Source organism: Lynx rufus, unplaced genomic scaffold (assembly GCF_022079265.1).
Source record: "Lynx rufus isolate CCGP_SWC_20201006 ecotype Redwood Valley unplaced genomic scaffold, mLynRuf1.p SCAF_3, whole genome shotgun sequence".
NCBI lineage: Eukaryota > Metazoa > Chordata > Mammalia > Carnivora > Felidae > Lynx > Lynx rufus.
Window position 1 is genome coordinate 53,931,711 of NW_025814845.1, and position 26,071 is coordinate 53,957,781.

The 26,071-nt window shown below is 37.1% G+C and overlaps 1 protein-coding gene across 1 annotated transcript in view; it reads left to right on the plus strand.

Moving 5' to 3' along the window:
- The first annotated feature begins 8,147 nt into the window (after positions 1-8,147).
- Positions 8,148-26,071, plus strand: part of AMTN (amelotin) — a 44,809-nt gene continuing 26,885 nt past the window's right edge. The window contains exons 1-7 of the mRNA XM_047092258.1: positions 8,148-8,201; positions 11,297-11,380; positions 12,498-12,563; positions 13,487-13,576; positions 17,856-17,891; positions 19,014-19,040; positions 21,725-22,036. Coding sequence (XP_046948214.1) covers positions 8,148-8,201; positions 11,297-11,380; positions 12,498-12,563; positions 13,487-13,576; positions 17,856-17,891; positions 19,014-19,040; positions 21,725-22,036 — 669 coding nt within the window. The remainder of the gene's footprint in view (positions 8,202-11,296; positions 11,381-12,497; positions 12,564-13,486; positions 13,577-17,855; positions 17,892-19,013; positions 19,041-21,724; positions 22,037-26,071) is intronic.

The window sequence follows — 26,071 nt, forward strand, 5'->3', positions numbered from 1 at the left end:
TCAGCAAACTAAAAGGCAACCAATAGAATGAGAGAAGATATTTGTAAATGACATATCAGATAAAGGTTATCATCCAAAATCTGTAAAGAACTTATTAAACTCAACACCCAGAAAAAAAAATCCAGTGAAGAAACGGGCAAAAGACATGAAAAGACACTTCTCCAAAGAAGACATCCAGATGGCCAACAGACACATCAAAAAATGCTCAACATCATTCATCATCAGGGAAATACAAATCAAAACCACAATGAGATACCACCTTACACCTGTCAGAATGTCTAACATTAACAACTCAGGCAACAACAGATGTTGGCGAGGATGCAGAGAAAGAAGGTCTCTTTTGAATTGTTGGTGGGAATGCAAGCTGGTGCAGCCACTCTGGAAAGGAGTATGGAAGTTCCTCAAAAAACTAAAAATAGAACTACCCTACGACCCAGCAATTGCACTAGTAGGCACTTATCCAAGGGATACAGGTGTGCTGTTTCAAAGGGACACATGCACCCCCATGTTTATAGTAGCACTATCAACAATAGCCAAAGTATGGAAAGAGCCCAAATGTCCATCAATGGATGAATGGATAAAGAAGAAGTGGTATATATATACAATGGAGTATTACATGGCAATCAAAAAGAATGAAATCTTGCCATTTGCAACTATGTAGATGGAACTAGAGGGTATTATGCTAAGCAAAATTAGTCAGTCAGAGAAAGACAAAAATCATATGACTTCACTCATATGAGGTCTTTAAGAGACAAAACAGATGAACATAAGGGAAGGGAAGCAAAAATAATATAAAAACAGGGAAGGGAACAAAACAGAAGAGACTCATAAATATGGAGAACAAACTGAGGGTTACTGGAGGGGTGGTAGGAGGAGAGATGGGCTAAATTGGTAAGGGGCATTAAGGAATCTAGTCCTGAAATCATTGTTGCAGTATATTCTAACTAACTTGGATATAAATTTAAATAAATAAATAAATAAATAAATAAATAAATAAATAAAAGGGGGAAAAATAAAGAAAAAAATATTTTTAAAGAGAAAAAGTCATAGAACTAAATTATATACACACATGAGAGCTAGCTTAGACCTCCCAGTAAAATAAAGGTCAAATAAAAAAACATTGCCATCATTTGCATACTTTTTTTTCCCTAAAATTTAGTGGTAGTTTTTTAGCCTTACCCTTCTCTCTGATCAATCCCATGACAATAGCAAAGGAAAGGTAGAACCAAAGAGCACAGTCTGAATCACCTGCATTCAGTCCAAGTTCATCTCAATGCAAGTCTGATCAAATTCGTTTTTCCCAAATAGCTGATGAGAAGAAAATAGCTCCATCCTAAACTCATTCAGAAATAGTTGGTCAGCCAAGACTTGGCTCTATACAAATTTGGATACAGAGAACCACCCCAGCCAAAAGTCATCCCCAAATGGTTATTCATTCAAGACCTAGTTCTACACAAACTCATCTGAAATCAATTTCCCAGAAAAGAGTTTCCTGTCCAAAGCTCATCCAAAGGCAGCTCCTTACCCCAGACCTGACTAAACATAAATTCATAAAAGAAAGGCTGACCTACAAAGAATTCTCTTGTCAAAGGAAGTTATTCAGCAAGGAGCCACTTCAAACAAACTTATTTGAAACAAGTTAATATACAAAGAGCTATACCATCAAAAACTCATCCAGAAACAGCTGCCTCTTAGGGGCACCTGTGTGGCTCAGTCAGTTAAGTGTCCAACTTCAGCTCAGGTCATGATCTCACAGCTTGTAAATTCGAGCCCTGCATCAGGTTCTGTGCTGACAGCTCAGAGCCTGGAACCTGCTTCGTATTCTGTGTGTCTCCCTATCTCTCTCTCTCTCTGCCCCTGCCCACCCCTCTCTCTCAAAAATAAATAAACACTAAAAATTTTTTTTAATTGAAAAAAAAAACAGATTCTAACAAAATTCATCTAAAACTAACTTATCAGAAGAACATTTCCTCATCCATAGCTGATCCAAAAACAGCTGTTGAGTTAAGACCTGGATGTACACAAATCCACTGAAAAATAATTAATAAGCAAAGAGCCAACCCATCTAAAATGCATCCAAAAGCAGTTGCTTCATCAGGTGTAGCCTTTCCATATTGTCATCCAAAACAGCTATTAAGCAGAGAATTGTGTTGTCCAAAGTTTTTCTTATACCAGCTATTTAGTCAGTTGCTTGTTCTGCAAAAACTCTTACAAAGCCTTGTAGTCAATCAAAATCTCATCTATCAAAATATTTTTGAAAATTTATTATTTGCACCAAAAAAACCCCTCATAAATCTTAATCTTATCGAAGGCCATCTTAAGAAATATCTGATCTCACCAAACTCTGTCCAAATCCACAAATCAACAAGAGACTTGGACAAACTCAACCTTATCAAAACGAAATTTTCCCTTCTGTGATCCTCTATCCAATCCCACATCCAGATCTAATATTTTCATTTTCAAGCTCTCACCCTCAAACAAAAACCACTACTATAACTTTCATTGCCCCTGCTATCACTACTTCTGGAGCAACTTCCACTATCACCACCACATGTGCAACTTAGCTCAAACTATAATTTCCACACTAACATCTGCTATAACCACAAAGCAAACCACCCCAACCTACAATAGCCCAGAAGTTGAAACCTACAACAATTATTTGGAAACAAAAGCATCTCCCTATGATGGCACCCCATCTTATACTGACTCTGAATCTAACTTTGGAGTCTCCATTTGGCACCATAGAATCATATACTAACTTTCCATCTGACTTTGAAACTATGTATTTTCCTGATTACTTCCACAAAACTGAAAGTAACTACCCCACTGGCAGTATTGTACAGACTCTGAAACTATATAAATTCTCAACACCATCCCAGAACCTTATCTAAGCCATTTTGCCATAATCCAAACGCTGAAATTATAAATTCATCCATTACACTAGTACTGCATCTCTTATCCCTCCCCTCAGCATTCTCATTTGTTGCCATTTGCAGAACATTCTTATCCATTTTAGAAAATCATCTACAATCATCCTAACTTTTTTTTAATTCGCAAGTGTGTACTTTTAATGTTGAGATGAAATTTTTCAGGGTGCCTGGGTGGCTCAGTTGGTTAAACGTCCAACTTTGGCTCAGGTCATGATCTCGCAGATCACAAGTTCGAGCCCCACATTGGGCTCTGTGCTGACAGCTCAGAGCCTGGAGCCTGTTTTGGATTCAATGTCTCCCTCTCTCTCTCTCTGCCCCTCCCCCACGTGCACTCTGTGTGTGTGTCTCTCTCAAAAATAAACATTAAAAAAAAAAAGAAAGAAATTTTTCTACATAAACAGAGTACAATGTTAACACAATCTATTGAGTTCAACCTTATAGTATATAGACATTTATATAACATATCCAACATTTCTAATGACACTATATACTATATTACCTCTGACAAGGGACAATCCACTCTGCCAAGAAGTCTGGACATATTTTCTGATGCCTAATCCAAACAGAACTTCAAGAGATTTGTAAAAACTTGTATCGTTACATTCTATTTAGTAGAATTTTAGGTATATTTAATCTAGTGGCTGTTCTGACATTCACCAAACTATTCCATAAAAAAGTGGTTCTGCTGCAAATTTCCAAGTATATGTCCTACATTCCACTGGGATAGTACAAACTGGTCAAGAGTTTCAAAGAGTTTTGTAAATTTACAAAGTCAAGCAAGTGTTAATTCAATTCAAGTCATATTAATTATTCTACCACATGTAAGATACTTTGGTGCATGCTACAGTAAGCAAGACACAGGATCTTCCTTGAAATCTAATATCTCAAAACATAAGCATAAACAGCAATAGCTTCAGCCAAAGTAGAATAAAATAAATAAGAAAGCTACAAATTCCCAAAATTTGTGAGGAAAGGAAAAGGCTGACTCCAAATTAGGGGGGAAAAAAGAAAAACTTAATGGAGATTGTAGCATAAAGAAGGATCTTTAAGGATGAAGAGAACATTGAGAGCAGAGATGAAAAGTGAGACCCCAGGCAGAGGGAATACCAAGAACAAAGGTAGAGAAATAAGACGAAAATGTTCTAAGGCTGTCTTCTCACCTCTACTACACACTACCATTTTACCTGCATGTTAGACCATGAGCAAATACTTGCAGTATTTCCCACAAGAATTCAAGCAGAGATTCTGTCTTACTTACTCTTGTGTCCTAACATCAAGTACAATGCCTGGCCCAGCTCAATTTAGTTTTTTTTTGTTTGTTTTTTTTTAATTTAGGTTTATATTTAATAGGTGTCATTTGAATTACCTTGCATCATGGAATAGTAACTGCAGTTTCCAATTATTCATTTATTTGATTTATTCAGTCAAGCTATTGATATAGTTAATAGCCATCATGTGTCTCAAATTCTTTTAACACTGTGGTTGAATTATCAAGTGGTGGGAGGAGAGAGAGAAGGTTTCCAATTTGCCTTATCCTTTCATTGACAAACAGGGTCTTCTTAGACCAGGATTCACAAAGAGAACCTTGGGTATGGGTAATTCCAGATCTCCCCACATCCACTGGATTACTTGACTTGAGAAAGCCCAGAAAGCTCAAGGATCACATAATTATTAGAGGTGTCCACAAAGATTCTTCTAAAGCAGACACTCTTAATCTGGGCTATCAGGAGACCCACAAAACCTCTAAAGCTTTCGATACGCATAGTATTCATGAGCAAATGTGCCCTTTTTCTTAGAAGATGGTGTATAGATTCTATCAGATTCTCAAAGAGGTGCATAACTCAAAGACACAAAAGTAAAACCAATTAGAAAGATCAAGAAATGTCTAGACCTACACGTCTAAAAGGTGTCATCTTTAGTTTAATGAATCCTGATAGCCTAAGTCATTTCAGAAAAATAAATTACCTCACTGTTTTTGCTGATGTCTCTCAGTTTTATAATGATTTAGGAATTTATTTCCTTTTATAGTACATATTTCTTGCCACTTAAATCCATAATTATATTATTGTAAGTTATCTGCTTTCAGACTTAAAATTTCTCGTCTAAGAAAATTACTCAGCCTTCTGAGTTTCCCTTGTTTATTTTGGTCAAATCTCACTGACTGCTCAGTTTTCGAGCTAAGGCGTGTCTCATTCCCACTTGGGGTTGGAGGCATGTCTGCAGGAGACATTGGATGCACTGTCAGTCCCCTGAATCACCCAATGTCCAGACAGTCACAGTGATTCAGTTCCAACAAGCTGTTTGCTAGCACTATACTCTAGGCCAGGGGTAAAGCACTAGCCTCCTCACTTAAGCCCAGAAAACAACAGGACCATAGAATTCAACTCTGCCTTCACCAAAAAGAAAAATAATAATAATAATAATAATAATAATAATAATAAGGAAGTCTCACTTCCAACACATTCATTGAAAATAGTGCCCAGGAAGGGGTGCCTGGGTGGCTCAGTCAGTTAAGTGTCTGGCTTCAGCTAAGGTCATGATCTCACAGTTGGTGGGTTTGAGCCCCATGTCAGGCTCTATGCTGACAGCTGGAAGCCTGGAGCCTGCTTCATTCAGATTCTGTGTCTCCTTCTCTCTGCCCCTCCCCTACTCACATTCTCTCTCTCTCTCTCTCTCTCTCTCTCTCTCTCTCTCTCTCTCTCAAAAATAAATAAACATTTAAAAAAATGAAAAAAGAAAAGAAAATAGTGTCCAGGGAAAGTAGCTTCCCTAATGTTGTGGGCTCCCTCCCATACAATAAGGGTGCTTGAATATTTAATGTTTTCCCCCACCAAAATGTAAGCTACATGAGGGCAGGGATTTTTGTCCCTTGCATTCACTTTTATTTCTGAAATGATGCTAGCAAAACACAGAGAAAATACAGGCTGAATTATGAGTTGGGAGAATGAGTTGACTGGACAACGGAATGAGTTGACTGTATCTATGAAAGCCTGTGAGAACATAAATAAAGTTTCCTCCCTTTCACATCTGTCAGCACTTATATTCCATTGCTCCTCTCAATCTCACCCCCTTTCCAGACTATTCTCTGTCTCACCAATTATATTTATTCTTCAAATCCATTTAAAACCCCATCTCTTCCCTGAAGTTTTCTTTCACCTCAACTTTGTTCCAAAGACCTATACATCTACCATTTATTCATTGACATGTGGTGACCATCTGGTGCTTTGCAATGTCATTAACATAGAAGACACTAAACAAATGTAAGATAAGATCCTAAGACTCTCCATCCAATTCAAGAGAAACATATAACTGGGAAATAATGAAGGAGCCCAATAAGATAATGTCTAACCAAGGGCCAAAATGAGTAATAGAAGCAAACAAAATGCTACAGAAGATTACAATTAGGCGTCTATCCAACCTTGTCTTCCACTGCTACCCTCACTCCATTTTGTTCCAGTGCTAGGAAACAATAACATCATTCCTCCATATCTGGACACTTGGTCTGCCTAGCTGTTCTGCTTGCGTTCTTAATGAATTTTTTTTTATCCTTCAAAACCCAGCTGAGCTGAGAGTCACCTCCTTATTAAGCTTGTTCTTCTTTTCTGTCCCCAACAAAATTAACCTTGCTGTCCTTCATACATGTGATTGTTCCTATTATTGCACTTACCATACATACAACTGCTAACCTTTGTGCTTCCCTCCCAGACAGTATTCCTATCCTTATCTGACAATAATAAAAATTAGTTATGTAATGAATTGAATAGCTACAGAAAATTTCTTTGGAATGCCTCATTGCCTCAGACAATTTTCCATTAACAGACACTTGGACCCTAAAACAAACCAAATCTAAGATGGCCTCCCATGTGAAATCTTAGCAAACACAGATTCATCACTGATTTGCACCTGGCACCTGGGTGGCTCAGTCAGTTAAGCATCCAACTTTGACTCAGGACATGATCTCACTGCTCGTGAGTTTGAGCCCCACATCAGTCTCTGTGCTGACAGCTCAGAGACTGGACCCTGCTTCGGAATCTGTGTCTCCCACTCTCTGTCCCTCCTCTGTTCACACTCAGTCTCTCTGTCTCTCAAAAATGAATAAGCTTAAAAAAAACTTTAAAAAAAAAAGGAAGTTGTTGAATAGACCCAACCAACTTCCATAAAAATATTGTTAAAGAGGTGGCACATCTCAAAAAACTCCCAGTGTAGCCTGGGACCCTGAAAACCTATGATGAGCACTTATTTATTTCTTTTTTTGTTAAACAAACCTCAGTGGACACCTGTGTTTTTGCTTAAGTTTCAGTATCTTTCTCCTCATTTAAAATAAAGCAGGCAATTGAACATTTCTGGATGACAATTTGGCCATATCTATTAACATTTAAAACATAGATATCTTTTAATTCAGCACTTCTGAGATTAAAACCTACAGAAATACTCCCACATTTGTGAGACAAGTTTTATAAAGATATTCATTGTACCACTTTTATAATTACAAAATGCAATGGAAGTAGATTAAATGTCCATCAAAAAGAAATGTTACATAATATAACATAACCATTAAATAAATGAAATAAATCTGTACTGACACCTGAAGTCGTCCATTATTTAAGTAATAAAGTTGCAAAGCAATATATAATAGGCCTCACTTTCTAACTGTATACAAAGCTGTACATTCTGATGTTTGATTTATATGTTCACATAACATTACAAACATGACAAAACATACATCTGGAAAGTCATTTGGGAGGGAGATGAAAGTGAAAGAGGATTGTAATTTTTTTTATTGTCTGCACTTTTTTTTAATTGCACAAGGTATGTCTTCCTGAAATACCCTCTATTCAAATGGTAGACATTGGGTAATATGATGTCTGCAGCTAATAACTCACTTAATGAAGTGTTGGGAAATGAGAGAAACCAAATGATTTCACGGACAGCTAAGTCCTGATTGGTGTCTCAGTTGCCAGCCTCCTGGAATTGAGTTTAAATTCCTTCTACAAACTTACAACTCATCCAAGGGTAAAATTATTCAACACAGAAACTGGAGAAATCAACTGGACTTTGGATATCGTTTCACCTGTACATTTTCCTGAGTGGAGAGAAAGGTAACATCAACTGATGATATTTCAAATAGAACTTTTTTTTTTAAATCTTCTCTGAAAAGGGGAAAAAATAGAGTGAAAGAGTGACATCATTTTGTTATTATAGGCAGCATTTTGAAACATGAAGACTATGATTCTACTGCTTTATCTTCTAGGATCAACTCAGTCATTACCAGTAAGTGCAATATGTTTATTTTATTACCAACCAGCCTCAGCAGCACCCTCTGCTTGTAGACCTTTCTTCCTGCATTCCATCAAAACTGCTCTGTCCTGTAACCCATTCCCTTCGTTTTCTGTTTTTATTTTCCAAAGTGAAAAATGATAAACTAATACGGTTTAGTGCATATTTCAAATTCTTAGATTTTAAAAATGCATCCACTCTAACATAGAACTTTAATTACTTTGGCAGAACAATAGGGTAGAAACCGGGGGGAGGGGGGAGGAATGCTTAAATTATACCTACTCAAAGTAGATAATTATTTTACTTTCCAAAAATAATTTAAGACTTTCTTGGTGATCAATTATTTTCTCATGACTAAAGAGGTAGACTGTACTTTCTGACTTTCTTAATTGGAAACACGAAGCATGTAGACTATATAAACTCTGAAAAGGCTACCAAATTATGCAAGTATATAAACTCTATAAAGGTTATCAAATTGCACAACAGCAAGGGAATATTACAAAGTGGCTAACATTTTTTACTTAGAACATTTCACTGAAAAATACGTTCACATTTAACAAGTTTTTGAAAGGAAGGAGCACCAGTGTTCTAACACATACTTCAATTGTCCTCCAATATTTTATAGACGTACATGTGGGTGGTTTGGATCTCTCGATGGACTTCCCTTTGACCATTTGAGCTGCTTGAGCATGTACACTGAGAAAAAATTAGAAGGAATTTTCTGTGAAATAGAAGAATCGAAAAAACCCATTTATAGTTGAACTCACTGGACACATCTATAATCATCTATAATATCAACAAATACTTAGTGAAAACTCTCTATGTACCCAATCCTGTGCTAGCTGTTGAAGACACAATAGTGGAGGGCAGAGGGGAAGACATGACCCTTCACGGTGTTCACAAGGATTGTAGATATTAAATATTTTTTAAAGAAATGTTAAATTATAAATTATAACTATGATTACTTCTATGAAGAAGATGAACAGGGTGAATTTATGGGTAGAGGATAGAACCAATCTCCTTATTTCACTCCAAATATACCTACATCCCTCTTTAAAGAAGCTGTCCACAAAAAAAATAATTTGAAACAAGGTAAATTAGTAATTCTTTTACAAAACATGGATTTTTCACTTTAAACAAATTTACCAAAAAGTTTTTCTAGATAGGGTGTCTATGGAGTATTTAAATTACCATACTACTTGTAAAAACTCAAGATAAATAAAACTTTCCAGGAGCACAGCTATCATGCAAGGTTGACTCAGGAGTGGCATGCAGGTTAATGCAGATTGCTAACAGCCAATGACGTGAGAGCAGTGTGAGTGGTACAGGGGATGTGGGGTGTGACACTGACATGTCTATAAGGTATAGTAGTGATATTTACCAAATGAAAAATCATGACACATAGACAAAGTATTTTTTATTATTTGTAGATGAATTTATTAAATTATCATAAAGCCATAAAAATGAATCAATTTTTAAATGTGGACATTTCAAACTGCCTAGTGATTGTTTTCAGTAGATCCAAAGCTTGGGAATAGGGTACACATTGGGGATGGGACAAGTTGCATATTTAGGAGAAAGGCCAGGGTAAGTGACCCTGAGCAATAAAACAGTGCACTCAAGCACTGACTTGAAGCAGGTGAGGGAGTGAGCCAATGTCCGGGGTAAGAACATTGCAGAGAGAAGGAACAGGTAGAGGTGAGGTTTTAGGACAAGAATGAGCCTTATCTGTCCCAAAGACAGCAAACACCTGTCCCAAAGACAGCAGCAGAGTGAGGAGAAGGAAATGGGGTGGGATGGAAAGTTCAGAGAGACACTGGAGGCCCAGGGCATGAGGACTTTCAGATCATTGTAGGATCTCTGATTTTTACTCTGAGTGAAAATAGAAGTCAATGCAGAGTTTGAGCAGAGAAGTGAAAGAACCAGACTATCGTTTTCAAAGAACCATTCTGGCTACCATGCTGACAATAGATTGTAGGGGATGAAAAACACACTTACATAATCTTACAGCTTAAGGGGACCTCTAAGGACAATCTTACTTCTTACAACTGAGGGGGTAAGTCCAGAGTGAAACCAGTCAGTAGAAACTTCAAGATATAGTCAAGTTACCCAATGGCTGATGCAGCGCTGGAGGGCCATACCATGCTGCCCTCTGGGATGCAGCAGGGAGCATAGGCAAACTGGAGTCAACCTGGCCAGGGAGCTTCTACCTGAATGCAGAGAAGCTAATGAAAAAGCATTTATTTCTTCAAGGACTAAGAGAACTTGCAGGGATCCTGGTGGATGGCTCTGCCGTTCACCGTATCACCTTGGGCAGGTAACTTTGCTTCTGTGGACCTCAGTTTTCTCGTCTATAGAACAAAACCATACAACCAGATAATGTGGATGTCAAGGACATTTCACCCCTACACATTTTTTTATGGTTTATTTATTTTTGAGAGAAAGAGAACAGTGAGAAAGAGAACAGTGGCAGAGAGAGGGAGACAGAGAATTCCAATCAGGTTTGCCACTATCAGCATGAAGCCTGATGAGGAGCTCAAACCCCTGAACCGTGAGATCATGACCTGAGCCAAAACCAAGAGCCGGAAGCCCAACCTACTGAGCCATCGAGGTGCCACAAGATGGTTATTCTTAATACACTAGGAGGCCAAGAAGGAGATTGAATCTCCATTACATGAAATGATTTGTCAGGCACAAGACAGAAGCAGGAAGCTTCATGAAAACAGAGTAGAAGTTATGGCAGCTTACCTTCACACATTGGGAAAAAGCAAATGTTACAGAGTTAAGGTGCAGACTATGTATTTCATGTCCTGAAAAAAGGAGGAAGGCGGTTACAGAAAAGGAAGCCTAGGAACTACCATAAGACACTTATGTGCCCGACCCCACAGTAGACCCTTCCCCACCACACCTCTCTGGTCTCACATTTTTCGACTCTACAATTCCATCCCCTGTCACACACCAAACTTTCCAGGGAACTAAAACTTCTCCAGAGACATTTGTGCATTTGGGACAACTTGTAACATCCTGGAAATAAATGGATACAAAATCTCAGACACATTCCCGTCTCATCTAATATTCGTTAATTGCAGACACAGCTCAACCCTGCTTTGGGACTTCCAACAAAACTGGCTCTAGATCAGGCAACTCTTCTAAACCAACAGCAGCTAAATCAGGTAAGAGTCCTACAATGCAGAACATTTGCAGCCAACAAAGGAAACATGTTAAGACTGGGGAATTTAAAATCAAGATTTACATAGTCTTATGCCCGAACAAGAGAGAAAGGCTTCCTTTTGGGAAGAAAAAACAAAAAGGACTAATAAACTTTTTGAAATTTTTGATCAAGAAAAGCAAAATATCTTCATTCTTTTTCTTTTGTCTTATTGTTTAGCAACCAATAGTAAACTCTGTAAAGCAATAGCTACACCTATTGACAAAGCGTGGTCATCAATGTCCTTGAAATACTGTGACATAGTCGTATGTGATATCTGCCAGAGCTAGCAGGGATTAAGAGGTAATCTAAAAATAACTGCATATTTCCTTATAGTTTTCTTAAGTTCCATTGTTACTGATAAGCTTATATCACTGTAAAATCTGTTTCTTTAAAACATATTTAAATATTTTTGAAAACTGCATTGTCTCTTGGCTTCCACCTTCTCAATCCAACCCTGGTTCTGCTCTAAAGGATCCCTCCTTACCTACCTCTAAATGTTGTGAAATAGTACTATAACAACAAAGTCCAAAGTTCTCTTTTTAGTCTATGGACGTTAGAGAACACTCAAGTCAGGAGCCGTCTCACTCCCTAAGGAACCTGAAGCTTATACAATTTGGGGATGTTGTTTAGGCAAAAGAAGACAAAATTAGCTGTGTGAAATTAAGTACTAAAGTGTATAATTTACTATGAGATAAGAAATGAGAGTAAGTTACATATTTTTTAATATTTATTTATTTTGAGAAAGTGCGAGAGCAAGAAGAGGCAGAGAGAGAGAGAATGCCAAGCAGGCTCGACACTGACAGCACAAAGCCTGAGACAGGGCTTTATCCAGAGAATCAAGAGTTGGGTGCTTAACCAACTGTGCCACCCAGGTGCACTGACACACTTTTAAACTCAACACATTGCTAGGGCACCTCTGAGGGCCATGGAAGGAGTCAAGCTTCACCTCCATTTACCTTCATCCTAAATCTACCTAAATCCACCTGTAATGGGAGTATAGGTACTTGAGGATATCCAGCACGGACAGCATGGTGGCAACAGACAAGCTCTGGTCTCACATCAGTTTCCATGCCCTGCAGGTCTTCCCCTCTTTAAGTCTAATACCGCTGACACAGATGATCACACTGGGCGCAGATCTGCAGCTGGTAAGACTCTTTTATATCATTTTAATATCCGTTGTTAAATGCAATACGTAATGTTTAATGTCCATGTGTGTGTTCCCACAAATACACGCACACACACATTCATTGTAGATTAGTTGAAAGAGAACACAAAAAAATAGGAGCATTGGATGCTCTTCAGTACATCATTCAAAGTTTTACTTAGCAAGAGGGTTTCTAAAAGAATTAATCAAATTTTCGTGTCTTTGCTGCTTTTGTTCTTTTTATCTCTCCTTCAAGCTCCTCTACACATTCCTCCAACGTATTTTCCTCACTGCACCCTACAGTGTTCACACACCCACACAAACGCTATGACCACTAGACAAGAGAAAACTAGAGACAAGAGAAAACTAGAAGGGGTAGAAAGATCCTCACTCTTCTCATGGATTATCTGTATGGTTTACTCTGGGAGAGGAAACATAATAAATTCCTTTTTTGATTGTTAAGATTGAAACATAGTATTAAACAACATTCAGACTAGATATTTCACTGTGACCTTCACAATTTTTATGGGGATACCTATAAAGGAATTAGTTTCTTTATAAGAAAGCTATCAAAAAATCCCAGGAACCATTGTTACGGCCAAAAGGGGAAAGTGAGGATAAAATCACCTAAGTAATCCTCAAGAAAATGGGTTAAATGCCAAAGGAAAACTTAATATGGGAAAAGTTAGTCCTGGACCTTATGGCCGTACTGGTACACTAAGTAAGTCTTTGAACTTCATCTCTATACCTAATTCCTAAGGCAATAGTATATTGCATACTATTTTTCAGGTCTGCATACTAAACACATATATTTGCATAGCAAACCCGTCCTTTAAACATATTTTAACTTTGGTAAATACATTTTGGTTTCTTGAATGGCCAACCTGAAACAACACAATAACAATCTTTTTCATTGCCCTACAGCTAAATCCTCCTGCAGGGCTGGCGCCTGGTACCCAGACCCTCCCACTGACCCTGGGGGGATTGAATACACAACAGCCACTGCAAGCCCAAGTAAGTTCAAAACAGGAGTTCAGTTCAACAAGGGGGAGCATTTTCTATCAGGTGGAACCCTAAAGGGGAGGAAAGAATTTTTTTTAAGGTTCTCGAAAATTTCACCCAGAAATTTACAGAGGAATGTCCAATTGAACATAGAACATCTTTGGCAATTTGGTTCTTGATGAAAACACACAAGGAAAGCCAAGCACGCAACCCCATACCCTCTCTAGAATACATTTGTAGCGGGTAACAGGGAAATGTGAAGAGCTGTAGAAGACTGAAAAGTCAAGAGTATAAGGGGAGAAACTGAGAGGTAGCAGGATTCTTTTCTTGCTTGCTGTTTTCCATAGAGGACTTCCTGGGTGACCACAATCATCCCGAAGAGAAATCAAGAGATGGATAAAGTTTATTCCCAGCAAATCCAGTCTCCTGTTTATGCCCTTTTTTCATGCCTCCTCTCAAGTGCTCAATGACTCTCTAGTTCCTTTTCCCCTCCCATCATTACTTGCTTTCAGGAAAAACCCTGAAAAACCCTCCCCCACTAAGATATAAATGACATACATGGGGCATCACTCCTGTCAAAAGTGTTGCATTTTACCTACAGACAAAGTCCAAGTTTTACCTTCTTAAAACTTCTCTAAATAAGCTTAGTGACTCTGGAGAAAAACACAATGATTCCTTTACAGCTAGACTAAGTTGTTCATAGATAAACACATGAACTCAGCCCTTATCATTCCCACATAATGGTCTCATTTTTGTAGAAGCTTTTTAATGTATTACGTATATAGTTGATGTAAGTTATATAGAATTATGAAAATATAGAAAGCAAAAAGAAAAAGAACATTCACTCATAATCCTATCAGCCAGAACTAAACACTGTCAGCATTCTAGGGTATGACCTTCCAGTCCTTATTCTACACATGTAAGTACATTTTTTTAAGAAAATATGATTATTGTACATTTTTCAAAGAAAATGCATATATATATATATATATATATATATATACACACACATATACATATATATATGCATATATGATAGAATTCTTTTTTTTTAAGTTTATTCATCCATTCTGAGAGGGGGTGGCGGAGAGGGACAGAGAGAATCTTAAGCAGGCTCCATGCCCAGTGCAGAGCCCAACAGGGGGCTCGATCCCACAAACCCATGAGATCATGACCTGAGCCAAAATCAAGTCAGACACTTAACCAATTAGCCACCTAGGCCCCCTTCACTTAATATATTTTTAATAGTCTTTGTATTTTGAAATATTCACTAATAAAATGGTTTTTAATGATTGCTTAGCATTCCATCATATTGTAAAAATTGTGGGGTTTTTTTCACCCAAATGTGTGCTTCTATAAACAATATTACAGTGAATATCCTTTAACTAAGTCTTTGATCATGTCAATGATTATTTTCTTATGACCAGTTCTTAGGAACAGAATTTTGGGATCCAAAGACATACAAATATGTAAGACTTTTAATACACATTCCCAAATTATGAAACATGAATACAACAATGGACCAATATATTCTAAAATCTTCCTATCACTATGGACACCTCCAGGTCTTAATAAGAGTGAGCTTAAATTAATTAGTAATTATAATCAAAGCTGAGTTTAACTGACAAAATAATTTTAAGCTGCTCAACTTAAGTTTTATGTCATATGCAACTAAGTACTTTCTCTGTACTTTCATTTATCCAAAATAACACAGGAAACTCTATACTGCTTCATTTATTCATATTTGTGAAATTCTGTGACATAACTAATTTTTACATTTCTTTTTTAATATTGAGATGTATCTTGTCTACCAGTCAGTGCTTATTTCTTACATACATATTAGAGAAAGACTAAAAAGACTAGAGACAGGCAAATAAAATGAGAATCTCCTTAACACATGCCCCTCATATAATCCATATGCTAACTCCCCAGCTTCAGTTTCAATTGTCACCCTGCTTCAACCTTGAAGTCAAATTTCGTACATCTTCAAATTCACCAACAAACATCCACTGGAGTCAAAAGCATTAGTAGGCACCACAGAAGTTACTAAAGATTCAGTAGACTGGGTTTGACACTGCATGCTCCCAACATGCAATAATATAAATCAATCCCCATTCTCAGTAGGGATTCTTCAGTGTCTCCAGGATATGCCACCACCAAGGGTCCCCATACCTGACTTCCTGTGCTGCCCCAGCTCCTTGGAGCCTGCCTCTCCCTATGCAGAGTAGCTTATATCCTCTGCCAGAAACCTGGGCACATGTCCACAGCTCTCATTTATCAACCCAAAGCCAACATGGTTAAGAACGCTAGGGGTGCCTGGGTGGCTTAGTCAGTTAAACATCTGACTCTTGATTTCGGCTCAGGTCATAATCTCAGGGTTCATGGGTTCTAACCTGATATCAGGCTTCAGGATGGCAGCACAGAACTTACTTGGGATTCTCTCTTTCCCTCCCCTGCTTGCATGCACACTCTTTCTTTCAAAATAAATAAGTAAACATTAAAAAAAAGAAAGAGTGAACTCCTGAACCATAAAACTTTGGTCAAATCCCAGCTCCCTAGTCACTACATGTATGGTCAAGTTACTTCACCACTCTGTGGTGCACTTTCCTCATGATTTAAAATAGGAATTAAAGTTGAACCTACCCCTAGGGCTATTATAAGAATTAAATGAGCAAATAAATATAAAACACTTAGAACAGTGCCTACCACACAGTAAACACTCAGAAGTGTTAGCTATTTTTATTTCAAACAATTTCTCTACCAAAAAACTTATAAAAATTTTTTCTCCTTATTGTTACACTGGTTAATAACTAAGTTATTTTTTGTTAAACTTTTTATTTACACATCTGTGATTTCCTGTTTGTATCTTTTCGTTCCTTCAAATTGGCCTTCAAAGAAGATATTTAATTATGCTTTTTTTCCAAATCCTGAGCACCCCTTCCCTTCAACCCACTTTCCCATTGCCATTCTGAAGATTACTCGGTTGTTTTGTCAGTAATCAAGAATCTGATTGACAGTAAAACTTTTTCTAAATGTATATACTTAAATGCATGTACCTTTTGGCATTATGAGGATTACTGTGCAAACTATCTTGGGAAATTACAAAGTTAAGAGTCCATTTCATAAGACTTTTGTATCTTTGGTGTGGTTAGTATTAAAATCCCCGTTTTGATAACTTTCGTGACACTATGTGAATTTCTATAGAGATTAAAATAAACTTTAAAAGCCTAGTTCTCTTGGACAACTCTAGGTTAACTCTTAGAGTACTAGAGAATGCCAACCCCCTCACCAAAATCTTTTCAACTAAAACTTCATAATGATGTGATTTGAAGTGGGGGTCTGAGAGTGAATGGCCAAGAAAGAATTCTTGAGTCATTTTTGGTGCAAAAAAGTGGTTGTATTTAAAGCACCGGGACACAGGACTGAGGCAGAAAGGGCTGTCCTGGGGATTGTAAGAAGCTGTTGGTTTATATACTTTTAAGTTGGGAGGGGCAGAGAAAAAGAAAAGTTCGCAAAAGGTTTTCATATGTTAAAGAAGACTTATAGGATCCTGGAGGCCTAGCTATTGTCAAGCTAAGGTTGTTTTTTCCTCTAGCAAAGCATTAACATTAAGATTGGGAGTTCCTATAGGAATGTCATACTCTGCCAGCCTCAAGTATTTGTCAGTGGGCTGCAAGTTATGTGGAAATTTAATTTTATCTACATTTCTTTTGCCTTTGTTCTCCATATCAATAACATTCATGTGATTATCAGTGAACAGTAAAGTATTTCTCACTCAGTTCTAAGAACTGCCAGTATCAAGATTATAGAACAACATCATCCATCATTTTCTACCAGTGCTCTATTTTAACAGCAAAATATCCAGGTAACCATCATGAGACTAAATATATTTGCTTCAATAAATCTTTGTATTTTAGAAATCTGTTTTTTAGTGTATCTTCTGAGGTCCATATAAAAGAAATACATGCATTTTATCCTCATGATTACTTGTAATAACTTTCAGTTTGGAGATAGCTTGAGACCAAAATTAGTTTTTGCTCGTCCAATTTAGTAACTTCTACCTCCTTAATGTGCTGCCTTGGACTAGTTTCCAAATCCCTCTGGGTTGAATCTGCTTTTTACACATCAGATGAGTTTCAGTTCCCATCCAACTCGATGGGCCTCTATGATTAGCTGATACATTGGTAACAAATATTTGTTCAAGGCATATTGTATACTCTTAAGAAAGTCCCTATATTTATATCATCTGCTTTGAGCATATTTTTTATTGAATTTTTCACTCTTTTTTCAGATGTTGCCAGTTATTGTAGCACACCTTGGAGCCCAGGTAAGACTGTTTTGCAATGTGATCTTTACTTTAAATCAGTTTAGTGTGAAATATGTCATCCTGCCTCAATTCACCAGATAGTTGCCAAGTTTCCTGTTTACTTTGCACTGTATGAACACTGATAGTAATGAGCTAACACTTATTGAGCATTTACTACACACCAGGCACTGTTCTAGGCATCTGGTTATTTGTTATATACTATCTCAGTATTCAAAACATTCTTTTAACGACAATATTTTTTTTTGAGAGAGAGAGAGAGACAGGCAGAGCAGGAGCAGGGGAGGGGCAGGGAGAGAGAGGGAGACACAGAACCCAAAGCAGGCTCCAGGCTCTGAGCTGTCAGCACAGAACCCAATGCAGGGCTTGAACCCGTGAACCACGAGATCATGACATGAGATGATAGATGCTTAACCAAGCTCCTGGTTCATATCAATTCTTAATTCCACATCTAGGAACACATTCAAATGAAATAATCTGAAATATGGCAAAAGTTTATTTACAAACATATCCATCAAAATAATAATATTTGTAGTGGAAAAAAACATTGGATGCAATTTAAATTTAAACAAAAAGGGAATGTTTGAGTAAATGGTACAACATAGAGCAAATACTTTGTGACCATCCAAAAAGGATATTTATTTATTCGATTTTGTCACTAGTAAGGTTAAATGATTATTGATGTAGTATTAAAAGAAAAAGTAAGACCCAAATTATATAAATGACATAACATCTATTATGGAAAAAAGACATGTGTGAAAAACATCTGGAAGAAAATCCATCCAACTCTGTACAATGGCATTATACTTTTTTTCTTTGTTGCTTTCTACATTTTCCAAGTTTCCTCCAATGTGCATGTATTACTTAATAATAGAAACATTTATAAATTTTTTAAATGCAGAAGACTTCACATCATTCAGATAATAAGTGTTAGCAGTCCAATATCATATGCCAGCTTGAATTATATGACACAAGTCACAGAGGCAGTTAAAATATTGTTGAAATTTTTTAAATGTCTCTTTACAAATTTTATAAGTATCTTAAGTTTTTAAGTTATGTTATACATATCTTGCTTCAAATATATTAAAATTTGTCTAATAACTTGTGTTATTATTGTCCTTTTAGGGTACCATCCTAAGCTCAGAAGAATTGGTAAAATATATACATATATACATATATATATACACACACACACATATATAATTATATAAAATGTATATAAAAAAATATATATATATATATAAAATTACTAGCATTTCAAATTCTTTTCCCTGCTATCACAATCCTTCCTTCTGTCCCCACACAATCTCTTTTGACCACACCCGCTAACCCTTGTGCATGCTTCTATAAACCGAACATTTTTATAGGTCCTTGTATTAAGTTATCCTTTGTCTAGCTGAAGATTTCACTATCCTTCTCCAGATACTTTTCCATTCATTTGACTTAGCTTTTGTTTTCTCTATATTGATATCAAATTCAATTCTATCCAGAAATCCAATGCATATTTTTAAAATGCATAGATTAAAATCTAGGATTCTAAATTATCAAAAGTCATACAATGTACAATAATATACATATTGACATTTACTGAAAGAAAGATTCATTTTCTTGGCTTAAATTTTTAATTTTATGAAAATATGTTTTTTCTAACATCTTATAGTGATGGATGAACTCTTCCCTACACACAGAAATAACTAGAGGGCTGACCTAAATGAAACTCATCTTGCCTTTATTAGACACTTCTATACATTTCCCCTTAAGTCATGTCAGAAAAAAAATGACTTGAATTAATGCAGTATCTAAACATGACACTGAAGTTAAGAGTCGAGGCAGTATCTTGGAAGACAGCTTTCTTTGAAATCTTTCTATTATGAAAAAGGTAGAGATTTGCTAGATTGTTCACAAATAAAATCAAGTAATGGGGCTTTTCTGCAACAATGGTATATGAACATCCACATCTACCAGTCATTAAGCCAATTCTGTGTAACAGGTAACTTGGTAGATCTTTTACATACATTGCCTTTAATTCTCACCAAGTGACAAAATACAGATTTTTAAGTAAACTATGCCCAAAGTGGGGCTTGAACTCACAACCCCAAGATCAAGAGTTGCATGCTCTACGGACTGAGCCAGCCAGTCCACAAGAACACAAAGAACAGAGTTGTAACCCAACTTTATAGGTAACAATACTGAGGCTCAGAGAACCCAAGCACCTTAGGTCCCAAGGTCAAGAAACAGTATATTCGGATCAAAAGCCATTTTTCGATCCATTATACCAGTGGTTTTCAAACTTCTTTTCAGTAAAACTCATGGTAACAGCTATATTTTTCATGCAGCTAACACACACACATACACACATGCACACACACAGACACACTTCATGAAATAGTATTTACCCTTACTGTAGAGAATGCACTTGGTAATTTATAGTCTATTCTTTTTATCTTGTTTTTTAATGATGGGCATTACTGCCTTCTTTATTTCAAATCTATGGAGGCCATGACCCCCAGCTTGAAAACATCTGTGTTCTATTCCTGTCTCTCATCTGCCGTAAGTCTAATTCTGGTTTCAGTACCTGGTAAATCTAAGACAGTGTTTTCAAAAACTTTAGTGTTGGCTCGCAAATCAAACAACCCAGGGTGTTGATAAAAAAAAATGCAGACTTCTGGATTCTCCCCTAAAATAGCTCAATCAGAATCTCTCTAACAATAGAGCCTAGGAATTACCTTTTAAATAAACTTCTCAGGCCATTCTTTTTTTTTTTTTTAATGTTTGTTTATTTTTGAGAGGGAGAGAGACAGAATGTGAGTGGGGGAGGGGCAGAGATAGAGGGAGACAGAGAATCCAAAGCAGGCTCCAGGCTCTAAGCTGTCAGCCCATAGCCTGACGCAGGGCTCAAACTCATGAATTGTGAGATCATGACCTGAGCCGAAGTCAAATGCTTAACCGACTGAGCCACCCAGGCACCCCCTCAGGCCATTCTTATACAAACTTACAATTAAGAACTATGCTCAAAGAAAATGATCTGTATCTTAATTATTTGCCCTCAACCCTTCTTACTCAATGTCAACATTATCAGAGCTAAGGGGTTTCAGAGAACAAGTCCCGCCTGAATTCTCTCCAAATCCAGTTTATACTGAATTATTTTTTCTTAGGAGGAATTTCTTACAGTAATTTTTTCCGGGGGAAAAAAAATAAATGCAGGCACCAACATTTATTTTCAGTGTGCAAATCATTGACAGACCTATCCAGAGGAATTGCGTTGAGTAACCTCAAGGAATAAAGAAGTGGTTGAAATGACAAGAGAAATATTTCTAACTGAATATTCCAATGCCTTTGAAAAATAAATCAAAAGAAACCTGAAGAGATGCCAACCATGAGATGAGGATTGATTGACTACTTGGATTAATTTTTCCATTAACGTTTAGTATCTTAAATTACTTTAAAAACTTTTGGGCAAAAGAGAGAGTATAATTTAGGTTAAGAGCAGAGAGAAAGCCCAGCATAATAGTATGGATTTTCTGCCTTAGTTCTATCTCCACATACACCTGAGATGAGCAAATTTTTCATTATTCCTTTTCCCATGACTGGCTTGATTCTGACGTGTCCTTTCTGATACAACATGGAATTGTAGTCACAAAACCAGCATCAGCCTTGCTCAAAAGAAGGAGGCATTTCCTCTAAGGAATGCCCAATCCTGATTATCTTGCCTGACTCTACCCTTCTGGTCCTGCATTTCCTACCTCAACTTGCTAACCTCAAAGGAGAAAAGGCTGGTTGACCAGCATTAAAATGTGTCTTTTGACTTTGTTTGCATTTTCCCTTCCTCATTCCAGCCAATGGCCCCACAAATCTTCACAGGCCTCATTTTCCAGCCCCTGTTCCCAGGATCCATCCTGCCCAACAGTCAAGCTAATCCAGATGCCCAGAATGGAATCCTTCCTGCAGGGCAAGCAGGAATGAATCCTGCCATCCAGGGAACCTCAGAAGGCTTCTCTCCAACTCCTAGTGACACAGATGATGACTTTGAAGTGACGGCCCCTGCAGGCATCCGAAGGGGCATGCACACTACCCAGGAAACCACCACAGGGCCGCCAAATGGTAAATACTCTGAGCCAGGAAAATGCCTTGTGAAAGTCATCTGCAGGGTGGGAGCAGAGTTGTCTTGCCTCAACAAATACAGATCCTAATAAAACCAGGGATCCCCTATACCTAACACTCACAGTTGATTCCAGTACTGTGAGGGAGTATTTTTATTGGGCCACCAATTCTATTGTATCAACCCAGAAAGGAGACATTTAGTTGCTGGCATAACATACTTTCTATCTTAGGTCTGATCTGGGAGTATTTGGAAACAGACTGTCCTTTCCCTTTCTCACCTCCCTCTGACTCCCAAACACACGCAGGCCGCCAGCAGACACAGTTAATCAATCATGATACTTTTGTCCACTCACCCATCATGGATGAGACACAGAACCTTCTTAACCTAGTGTTGGAAGCAGTAATACTTCCTGTCTATAGTAATAATAGATCCTAATAGATAGGATTTAGCACAGTAGGTGAACATATGTGCCATTATCTTGAGATGGGACTTAAGAAATGTTGCAAAACTAAGCTCTTTAAGTACCAACAAGCAGAAATAATCATTTAACATGTACAGATCTCTGGAACCAAATATCCTTGGAAAGAACAAAAGAATGATTTGAGATGGATACTCTTAGAAAAGAAATTTTGATCTCAAGTAAAAATGTTTCAATCCAATATGCTTTTACCTACATTTAAAAAGTGTTTTGTTTTCTTCCAGGAAATCAGTAAGCTGTTTCAATTTTTTTTCAACTAAGCCGCCTCAAATGCAAATCTTTTTCACTGATCATATCATGGAATAGATGGAGACACATTAGAGAGTATCAGAAGAAACTCTTAGTTTACCTAACTTTCTTGAAATTTCAGAAAATATATTCTTCCTGGAGAATAATGACTTCTGAAAACAAATGGATAAATTTGTCTTTGAAATGTAACGTTATGCCACCTTGGACTTGGAAAGTATACGTATTAAATGTATTTTGAAACTGAATTTTTTTCTTCTTTGGGGAGAGAAGAAAATGGGACCCTTTCAGAAACTGCATTACATCAGGACTTAGATGATGTTCCAGATGGAGGGCTTTCTTTGGAGTAGGAGGCACTGCAGTCACGGAGTGGATATTGAGCAATGTAAAGATAATTTCTAATTTCCTCACAACCAACTTATTACCCACTCGCTCCCATAAGAGCCACAGCTTTAATTTTCTACAAGCACTCCCAAAATATTAACTGGAAACAAAGAATTGTAAATCGCACTGCCTGTCCTCAAGTTGCTTAAATACAGAGTTAGGGATTTTGGCATTTAGTGCTTTATTTTGGTATATCTAAAAGTGAGAAATGACATGAAGTAATCACTAAAAGTGATTCTCTTGCTCCACACATCTAAAAGGTAGAATTTAGTCTGAATGAGTTTATAACTCAGACCACCACAGTTCATTCAGAGTGGGAAGGAATGGAAAGGATTCACAGAAACCACAATAGAGCCCCACAAAGGGAAAACATGGATAGGTTTCATAACATCTCTCACTATGTTTGACTCAGCCCCATCAGTATGGAACAAATCCAAATATATATGCCATGATAAGCTTTTCAGGTGGTTAAAGATTTACTAATGGCTGACCATTTATTAGCCACAATGTTTCAGATTTGCAGAGTATGAATAATATACTTACAAACTGTCAAAGTTTTCATAGCCAAATTGAGTAAATCAAGACTGAATTTTCCAAAACTATTTTTCCATTAGTGCCATGTGATACTAATTAAAAGAGCCATCAAATGGTTTCCTGGATGACCCATTATCAAAAAAAAAAAAAAGAACACATTCTCTCTTAGCCTCATTTTTCTCATCTGTAAAATGGGAGCAAAAAACCCTGCTATAAATGTCCCACAAGGTTTACACAAGTAGATAGTGCATAAAAGTGCTCTGCGAACTCCACACCACTATAAACTTTTAGTAGCCTTGTAACCAATTGAAATTATCTGTCCTTTGAGATCCACCCTTTGTCCCTATCCTTCCTCTCTGTGCTTTAATTATCAGTTTAGTTGTATGATTACCAGTTAGACAATCTAGACCGGGTGTCTTCCTGGGGCATGCTACTCCTGCAGGAACATGAAGACTTTCCAAGGGCTACAAACAAATGGTTCTGAGGGTGACATCTCCATTCTTAACCCCCACATGTGTGTTTTGCAAAGACTGACCTTGATCGAGAACACGTCTCCTCTTCCTTCTCTCCTTCTCTCCTTACATAGTCTCTTTCCCAACATTACCCAAAAAAGGACTGTCTTACCTACCACCAATCTCACTGTGGGAAATTGCTTTGTCATAGAACACCTCCAAGATACATAACAAAGAATTTCAAATATTGGTGCTGATGTTGAGAATGAAAATAACCTTTTGCAACTCAGTAGTTTCTTGTTCTTAGCTTTCAACAAAACTAAATGAGGACCTAATGGAATTATCATCTCATTGATCATTGAAAACTTTTTTTTTAAGTTTATTTATTTTGAGACAGAGACAGAGAGTACACAAGCAGGGGAAAGGCAGAGAGAGAGGGAGAGAGAAAGAATCCCAAGCAGGCTCCACCCTGTCCCCACAGAGCCCAACGTGGGGCTCAAACTCACAAACTGAGTTTGTGACCTGAGCCGAAATCAAGAATCAGATGCTTAACCAACTGAGCCACCCAGGCACCCCAGAGCCAGAGTTTCTAGAGGATGGATTCCTCAAAGTGAATTACTGGATAAAAGGATATGCTTTTTAATGTTTAAAATTTTGATAGATATTGGCAAATTATTCTCTAAAATGGCCATGTGGATGTACTTCTACCAATATTTCTCTACATCTTTTCTTTTTTTTTCTTTTTTATTTTTTTAAATATAATTTATTGTCAAGTTGGCTAACATACAGTGTATACAGTGTGCTCCTGACAGTAGAGATTAAGAATATATGAAATTAAAAATGTTTAGTTATCCATTCACTTAAAGACATCAATAATAAATAAATTACATGTTAGTACAAATAACATATTTTTACATGAAAAATACTGTTTTTGGGGTGCCCAAATCATCTGACTTTGGTTCAAGTCATGATCTCACAGTTCGTGAGTCTGAGCCCCACATCAGGCCCTGCACTGACAGTGAGGATGGGATTCTCTCTCTCCCCCCATCTCTCTGCCTCTCCCTCTCTCTTTCTCTCTCTCTCTCAAAATAAATAAATAAACTTAAAAAAATAAAAATAATGAAAATACTGTTTTATTAATGAGAAAGCCTTATTTAATTAAGAAAATGTAGTGAGAAGAGTAGATTTATCTTTGAAATTTCTCTCATGTCTGACTTAACAAAAGATACAATTCTCGGAGCATCTGGCTGGCCCAGTCGGTAAAGAATCCGACTCTTGATTCCAGGGGTTGTGAGTTCAAGTCCCATGCTGGGTGTGGAGCCTACTTAAAAAAAAAAAAAAAGATAGGATTCTCATACCTACTTCTGCATTCAATCTGTATGTATCTGTCGTAATATCACATACATAACTGCTCAAAATTCCACTGAATACTCTTGAGAAAATGAGAATGGAAAGGCAAAATATAATCTGTGTATCACTACAAAAGAATAGTAGTATCACTACAAAAATATAATCTGTGTATCACTACACTATTTTAACTCACTGATGTACCAAAAGGATACCAGGGACCCCCAAGGATCATCACCAAACTTTGAAAACAACTTTGAGCATTGTAGCATCCATTCTTTTTTAATCTTCTCCCTGGAATTATATTGAAAATATATGGTGACCTATCACAGGTGTGTGACTTCACACACAGGTCTTCTCATTCTTATTCTACAAACACAGTAGTTTTGATACAATCAATTTCATTCAATTCCCACCAAAGAAGAAAAAAAAACTATAGTAAATATGTAATTGTATGTGCTGCAGTATTAAATCTATTCTTGGCAATTGAGATCTTCCCATTCAACAAAGCACCAGTGAAAGCTGAAACCTGCTGTCAACTTTACAGTCTGATTGGTAAAATTTTCCGCAGACCAGTCTCTGTCTTTAAACATCATACAGAACTTTTTTTTTCTTCCCTTACCACGTACTTCTGCTTCCA